Source organism: Marmota marmota, unplaced genomic scaffold, assembly GCF_001458135.2.
Source record: "Marmota marmota marmota unplaced genomic scaffold, marMar, whole genome shotgun sequence".
Taxonomy (NCBI): domain Eukaryota; kingdom Metazoa; phylum Chordata; class Mammalia; order Rodentia; family Sciuridae; genus Marmota; species Marmota marmota.
Genome location: NW_025999968.1, coordinates 12,611,382 through 12,620,057, shown reverse-complemented (window position 1 = coordinate 12,620,057; position 8,676 = coordinate 12,611,382). Strand labels below are relative to the sequence as shown.

Below are 8,676 nucleotides of genomic sequence, written 5' to 3'. Positions count from 1 at the left end.
CCCTGTGATACCCTAACCCTGTAAATCATAGGCCCTGGAAGAGGAAGTCAGTGGTGGGGTAGGGGAGAGGAGCTAGCTTTCACCACACTCCACATCTGACTTCCAAAGGACAATAGTAAGTAGGGGATGGTCAGTTGCCAACTGAAGTGAAAGTGCCTCTGAGCTGGGGAAATGGTTGGTTCTAGCAAGCTAGATTAAATGGAACAGAGAGGGGAAACAGGGTCTCATTGGCACCACATTGGGCTATTTGTCCGCCCAGGGAAATGAGTGGGGACTGAGGTACTAGGGTTGGTCCCATGGCTACACTGTATGCTTGGCATGACTTCAGGGCTGCTCTAGTTAGTGGCCCCAGCACAGTGTGAGTTAGGCAAAAGTATAAGGAGTGTCAGGGAAAGGAAGAAGGGAGGAGGGGACCCTAGAGGCTGGGTGCCCTTTACACGGACTCAAACTCATCCATGCGCTGCTTGATGTTGCCCTGCCAGATCTGGCACAGGGTTTTGTATTTGTCTCGGCCCAGTCGCATGTTCTCAGCATGGATCATGTCATTGGCAGTCTTCTTGGATTCATCACGGGCATTGGCCAGCTCTGAAGTAAGAGCCTTCAGGTGTTTCTGCACATGCTCGTTCTTCTCTGCCTCAGTGGTACATTCCTCTTCATTGCGGTCCTTGGCCACAGCATCCGCCCTCAGATCAGCACTGGCCTCTGCCCCATTCTCATCCTGTTCATCTTGCTCATTCTCCGCAGGCTCTGCCACATGAGGTGTACTCATGGCAGTCTTCAGTTCAGCACGGGTCTTCTCCAAGTCTTCCTGTACCATCTGAGCCTTTTGCTGCCACTCCACAGCCTCACTCTCCTTCTTCTGTCGGGCCATCTCCAGCTGAGAGATCCGAGCTGTCAGCTCTGCCCTTTCTGAAGTCAGTTGTTCCTGGATCTTCTTCTGGTCCCAGGAAGCCTGCAGCAGGGCCTCCTTGGCCTCTTCAGCTTCTTGACGTTCCTTGGCCAGCTTTTCAGCCTCGCTCTGAGCACGCTTCTGTTCTTGCTCAAGTTCCAGAGCCCTGTGGGTTTGTTCTTCCAGTTCTTGCTGAGCCTTCTTAGTCTGTTCCTCGATCTGCTTCAGCTTCTCCCTTTGTTCTTCCTTCTCCTGCTCAATCTTCTCCTTCTCCTTTTCTGCCATTTCCCGTTTCTTCTTCTCATTTTCCAGCAAAGCATACTCCATCTCCTTCTGGTGCTTCTCCTCCCGGGCCTGTGCCTTCATCTGCTGCACTTCAATGGTGTCAGGCTTACTGCGGCGCATGTATAACTCATGGTTCCCAGGCCCAGGGCCAAGATTCGCTTGTTAATCCGCAGCCGGGGAGCATAGAAGACAAACTCTGGGCTTTTTTGTCAATAGGCTTGATGACAAATTTCTTATTATTGAAAGAGATGTTCCTGATTTCACTCCAGGGGAAGCCAATCTTAGGAGTCAGTCTGTCATTCTGCTCATAGATGTTGAGACCCAGGGCATCTACCCCCAGCCACAGCTCTGATCCTTTTTTGTTCTTGATGCTGAAATAGTTCACACCGTACATCTCCAGATCTTGGGCAATCTTCAGATATTCCAGGACAGCATCCTCTCTAAGCATGCCTCGGTGTTCCTCATGCCACACCTGGATCCACTCCTCCCACTGGTCCTTGTTGAGTTTGTGCTGCTCCAGGACTCTCTGGGGCAGCAACTTGTCTCCAGCCAGGTAGCCAGATTTGTGAACCTCCTTATTGAAGTCACCATACTTGGACTGGACAGCATAGGAGGCCAGTAACACTGCAGTTTCAGGTGGGAAGTAAATGTCATCATTGAGAATGCCCTCCTTCACTTGCAGGAAGAACAGGCGCTGGGTGATGTCCTGGATCAATTCCTCAGGGTAGAACTTGGCACGGAACTTGAAGAGCAGGGGGCTTTCCTTCCAGACATCCTGTGCTGTCACCTTCTTATTGAGTTTCAGCCAAGTGGAGAAACCCTTAGTGTCTTGGTACTGCAGACCAAAGAACCAAACTTCCCTCAGACCAATAGTTTTCACCACCTGGTCAAACAGCTGCTTGCCAGTGGTGTTGGGCTGGATGGCAAACTCCAGCTCTGCATCCATGGTGGTCACACGCACACTGATCATCTTGGGCATGGTGGAGGCAAAGGCGGCGGAGTTGAGGAAGTTTGGCTAGAAACTGTTGGGCAGCGCTGAGCACGTAGTACCCATGGCTCAGACTCCAGGGACGGGGGGCTCAGATTGGGCCCCTCTCTAGCATCAGGGAGACTGCGTGGCTTCCTGCTAACAGGCCACGACTTCATAAACCCCACCCAGGAAAGAGCACTCTCTCATATATTCTTAATGAATATACTCTGATACAGACACATGCTAGTATAAATGATAAAATGTCAACAAGTACTTTAAACCAAGAAACAATATATTTCATTCATTCTGAACAAGAAAATTAATTATTATATTTAAAAATATAGTAAAGCCAGGTGCAGTGGTGCACATCTCTAATCCCAGCAACTTGGGAGGTTGAGTCAGGAGCATTACAGACACAAGGCCAGACTCAGCAACATAGTGAGACCCTACCTCAATATAGAACATAAAAAGAACAAATAAAAAAGTAACCAACAAAAAATAGGGGGATATAGCTCAGTGGTAAAGAGCTCCTGGGTTCAATACCAGAAAGCCACTCCTCCCAAATGTATAAGTATAATTAAAGAATGAATTAAGTCCTCTTCATTACCCCTTTTGATTGCATAGGTAATTAAAGCTGGTATTATGAGAACTCACATAGTTAATAAGTGACTGGTGTCAGATATGAAGTAATCTCTAGTAATTCCAGAATTAGAAGAGCAAAATGGTCAATCTGATCAATTCAGTGAGAACATAAGCTCTAGCTGCCATTCAAATGTATTTAAAAAATGAAGGCATGTCAGTAAACACACTTTGCTGAATCCCTTCCAATTATTAATCACTGTTTAAAATGACTTTAAAATGTCTTGAAATAATTGAACATATTCTTTTGCTCTTTTTTTAAAGGTCAGAAGATCAGGAAGTGTTGATGTGGGTGGTCACCTCTGTTCCATTTGGCATCACCTGGGGTCAGCTGATGATGGGAGACCAACTTCTGAGAAGGCATTTTCACTCTAGCACCTTACTTTTCCTGGCTTTTATATCCCTAATGTGGCCTCCCATCCTCTAGATCCCTCCATGTAAGCTTGGGTGTGGGTAGCTGCACTTAATATATGGTGACTACTTTACAACAGCCAGGAAATGGACACATCCAGGCCAGTTAAGGGTTATGACCACCACTGTCACAGTGTCCGTTCTGCATATTCTACACGTCTAGTAATCCCTGGGCCATCTGATACAAGTAAGTACATAAACATCTTCTACCTATTGATGGAAGAATAGTAAGGACTGATTTGCAGATGGAGATATTGTTGTGGCCAACATTGAAAGAAGTTGTCACAGACTTCAAAACCTAAAGTTTCAAGTTGATTTAATTCTAGGTTCTTCAGACCTTTAATATATTTACAATCCACAAAGGGACTTCAGCATCTGATTCTCCACAAAAGCTTATTTGAACATCTACTATTAGTGCCGCAGTATGGCTGGGCACAAAATAACCGAGCCACCACAATGCCTTGTAGATTCAAACAGCAACTCTTTATTCCCTAACTCTCACTGACACTCTCCCCACACTTTCAGTGAACACCCTGCCTCCACTCGGCTCCGCGCACCAATTCTCTCAGAACCCCGCGAGAACTCCATGGGAACTCCAAAGGAGCGGGTGCCTGAGGCAGCAGGATACGCCCTAATCCCAGAAGGATCCCCCCTAATCCTGGAGCCACCCTATTCTCAGCAGGATCCACCCTAAACCCTGAGCCACCCTAATCCCTGAGCAGGGTCACCTTTCAACCCAAAATGCCATGCGTCATTTCTACTTGGCTATGGCTCTCAGCATCTCCCCCCTTCTGTTTAGTTAAACAACAAGCAATGTGGCTTAGGGACCGTGCCTGTTAGGTTGTCCAATTCAACATATGGTCCTTACCCATCATCAGATGAGCTGACCTCTAGGCGTCAGCCTCCTGTCTTAGGTTGGTACCACTGCAATTGGATCATACCCGTCACTGACTACAGGTCCAGCATACAGCCATACTTGTGGATAGGCCTATGCACCAGTGGGGGGGTGAGGTTCTTTACCTCACCTCTGTTGGCCCCCAAATTTGGCCATGGTGCCAGTGGGGGGGTGAGGTTCTTTGCCTCACCTCTGTTGGCCCCCAAATTTTAGACCATCACTAGCAGAAGGGAGGAGGATACAGGAATGCCACGACACCAAGCCAATTGACGGCTCCTTTGGAAAAATTGTATCACCGGTGACACCATCAGCAAAGATACGCCAGCCCTACCACAATTTGCTGTACCAACAGATAGTTCACAATGTATACAAGTGATACATAGTCCAGGCAAGTTCTGCAAGCAGTTCAAAGCAGAGGATTCTATCAATATGTCCATTTCCTCCCAAAGTAAATCAACTCCTTGATTGAGCATTACTTGTTGAGTTATTATTCATTGATGCATCAGTTTATACAGTTTACTGTGATAGCTATCGAAGAAGCTGTAGTTTGGATTTATCTTTGTCTTCACCGGCACTGGCATGAAGATAGGAATTCTGGCAGTGATGCTAAAAAAATATGTAACATTCCAACAGGTACTAAGAAAACAATTTTCTGAACAATTTACATTATCCTGAATAGAATTATTAAATATAATGAAAAGGAAAGGTGAAAGTAAACAAACAGATCTGTTAACCTCCTTATTTGTACACATATTAAAACAATCCTCAACAGCTGTTTACCCAATTTAAATTAAACCATTAAAATCACATGAATAAAAAAAAAATTCGGATCCATTTTTTCATGAGCACTCCTCATATATGATATATGGACATATGCACACAGAGACATACAGCACAAAACACAAGTGTGTACACAAACATACAACACATAAGACAATAGTAAAGGCTTTGTAGCTTTACACAGGTGAAATCTCCTTTGCAATGTTTAAAAACTCCACAGTCAAAAAATAAAACTGATCAGAAAAACATTAACATATGTCTGTATGAGCTCAAAAAATAAAATAGAACTTTATGATGTGGGAAAAGGCAATAATAAAACAGATATTGAAAAAAGCATCCTGGTTAATCACTGTCGCAGATGTAAGAATGGCCAGCTGGAGCTCTGGATATCAGCTGTTATGGATTTGAGTCAAATCATCTTCTTTTTGGTCTGTAGAAATCGCTTTGGTTAGTCTCTCTGGAATCCAAATTGGCTGCTGTTCTCCCTGTGGAAACACACAAACAGAACCCCGACTCCAGACAATCATTGGGTCAGGACCTTTCCATTGTCCTGTTAGAATATCTTTCCAAAGTACCTTGGGCTTATGTACATTTTTTGGACACATATGCCTTTCTGAAGCACTAAGTCCTGATGAATCAAAATTTAAAAAGTTTAGAATAAAAGGGTTAATTTAAGTTTATCTTTGGGGGATATATACCCCTTTCCAATTCCCTCTTTTTGTTTTAATAAGTACATTTTAATAGTTTGATGAGCTCTTTCAACTATGCCTTATCCCTGTGGATTGTATGGGATTCCTGTTAAGTAAAACATTAACTGATTTTTCTTCAGGGATGATGTTCCAAAATATCCTATATGCATCCTTTGGAGATTTAAAGATCCTTTTCAATTCAAGTCTTCCAAAAGCATTTTGCCTTATTTTTTTTTAGAATTACTTTAGTCCTTTTAATTTTTTTGATGTGGTTTTAAACCAATTTCCTTCTAGTTTAATGTTTTCTAAATTGGCTCTTATCTATAAATTTTAACACCCTCATCTGAGACTTCTAATTTCTGCACCACCAGAAATTAAAGTTGATGGGCTTTTTGAATAAAATTGCTAATAATCTCTTATTCTTCTATTTTATCCAATATTTGACTTTAAACTTCTCTCTTCTACCTTTTTCTATCTTGAATGTCTGTATCTAATAGTTGTCTTAGCTTTTTGTATTTTTTATCTAAAATACCTTTATTTGACATTTTTAACCATTTTTTATCTTGTTTCTATCTTCTAGTTTTCTTCTAAGGTTTGTACATTCACCCTTAGTTGCTTTTTTTTCCTCCTAGTTTTTTTTCCTAATTTTAAATACTAAATATGTTTGGATAAATTGACTTTGAAAATATAAATGATAAAATATGTACAATATTAAAAAAAATCAAAACATATGAAAAACACATTAAGAGATTATAACATGAAAAATTATGAAATTATGAGAAGTAAAAACCATCAACACACATCAACATAAATGGAATTTCTCTTTCTTCTGGTTGTACATGATGTAAAATCACATTTGTTGTATAATTATACATGGATGTTAGATTCATTCTACTATTTTTTCTACCCTTTTACCCATCCTTCCATTCTCTTCTCTCTACCTAAACCAGAGCGACGCTTTTCTTACCCCCAGTTGTAATTAGCATCCTCATATCAGGGAAAGCATACAGCCTTTGGTTTTTAGGTAATCAACAACCAGCAAGCCAGGTCTACAATTCTTTAAGAAGTACTCGTTTTTAACTTTAATCTCTACTTTTGTACTCAACTTTCCTCTTATATTTAATTGGGTTCAATCTTAGTACTGAGAGTAAGACTTACATCCTGTCTGTCTTATCAATGAAGGCCTAGCATCTCTAATGAACTCTGGTTGTTTTAGTGAAAGTTGTACTTCTGTAAGATATTAACAGAAAATATTATGAAGTTTACAAGAAAAACATAAAATGATATTATGAAGAGTAAAGCCATATTGAGTTTGTATAATAGCTATGATGCAAGAAACATAACTTTTATAATCTGAAATCTTTACTTCAAACTTCAATTTGAAATTTCTCTTGTAAATCTAATAAAATTTAAAAGATTTGTGTATGTAAAATATATGTATACAACTAGTCTAAAAGAAGCAAGTAACAGCACCATAATTACACTGTTGTTCTTATTTGAACCAAGTTTAGTTTTAAAGAAAAAATAAGAATCTGTAGTGTAATGCTCTAAACTTACAGTGATTTTTAAACAGAGTTCTACATAATAAAAATCCTTAAGACTAGTTTCTCTCAATAAAAAATTTAACTAGATAGATAAGAGCCGATTTACTCCCAACATCACCATGTGTATGTAGGGGCAAGAGGATCTTTACTCACAGAAGTCACTGGAAGCAGCCAGAGCCCCCATTCCAGAACCTCTCTGATGTCACACTTGTCATCATGGCACTCTGGGTGCACACCCAGAAGAACCATCTGGTGGCTCTCATTTGTTTGAGAGCAGGCGATGAGCCAAGATGGTCTCAAAGGTTTTCTCACCTTAACCCCAAACTCCAGCCACATATGTCTGGCTATTGCCAAGCTTTTGGGCATGTCTTAATGTGGCAGCACTGACCACTTTGAGTGGCCTTTTTTTCTCCATCCTGTGAGTATCTCATACAAGCTGCTAGATTTCTTACAAAGAGCTAGAAGGGAAAATAGTGATAGTGAAGAGGCAGGGATGTGGAGAGAGAGGATCAGGAAGGGGAAGAAGGTTATAAAGTCAGAAGCTTAGAGATCTAGAGTGCTTGATGCATTAAGGAAACTGTGGGTAATGCTAGTGACATTCAATGGTGTCTTTGGTGTGTTTCTAGCATAGATATTTAAAACTGTCCTTAAGGAGTGTGAGTCCTATCTCAGGTAGGCCAGGCCTCATGGGGCACTCTGAGTTGCCCCAGAATAGAATTTAGTCTGGCTTTGTTTTCAGCTACCAAGCCCTGGCCCAGAGTCAGAATGGGCCTTTCCAGTGGCCACTGGGCTCCTCTGTCTCCTCAGTTTCTACAGCCTCATTTGCATGAACATATGGGACCCAGGCACCTTGCACAATGGTAAGGCCTCAGAACCTGGAGAAGGAGGGAGCAGCCCAAGGGCTGAGGGCTATAGGGTGATTTCTAAAGTGCTCACCCCACCTAGGGCCTCAGAATCCCTTCTCTCAAGGTCATCCTTAATTAGGTGCTGGCAGTTTATTTCCCAAGCCACTGAGGTGTGATAAAACAGAATCCTGGAGGTTTTCCAATTGCTTTATAAGACCTAGCAGGCTGGCAAGAGAGGCCAGCAGGCTCTTCTAAACCATGCAAAATTGATCCTTCCTCCTTCCCATTTCACACATGTCTCCAAGCACAAATCACTATTCCAAAGGGTAGAGCTCCATAGAGAGCTCTTTTCGCTGGAAACCCCCATCTCTCTGAATGCCAGCTCATGTGAGTGGTCAGCTTGCTCAACAGGGACTGGGATTTCCTTGCCCTCCTGCTCCACACCCTCTTGCTGTCTAGTGAAGCTATGGGGATGCCCCAAGCAGCACAGTGCTCGAAGGGCCTCCTGCCACTACCCAAACTTCTTCCCATGCCAGGCTCTGTGGAGCAGAACTCAGAGGCATCCTATGAGGCACAGGTGAACAACAAATGTTTCCCAATGCCATGGTGTGCCAAATGTCATCTCCACCGGCTGCCCCAAACCTACCACTGTGAAACCTACAACATCTGTGTGGAGGTGAGTACTCCTTCTCCCTGTCCACTCACCAACCCATCCCCAGGCACCTGGCC

General features: G+C 42.7%; 1 protein-coding gene across 1 annotated transcript; it reads right to left on the bottom strand.

Annotated features, from left to right (window-relative positions):
- Positions 1-302: 302 nt before the first annotated feature.
- On the bottom strand, positions 303-2,256 carry LOC107136194 (moesin-like). The gene is given in 3 exon segments (XM_048803372.1): positions 303-1,317; positions 1,320-1,376; positions 1,379-2,256. Coding segments are annotated over 3 exon segments (1,716 nt in total). The 5' UTR covers positions 2,154-2,256; the 3' UTR covers positions 303-433.
- Between the last annotated feature and the right edge of the window lie 6,420 nt (positions 2,257-8,676).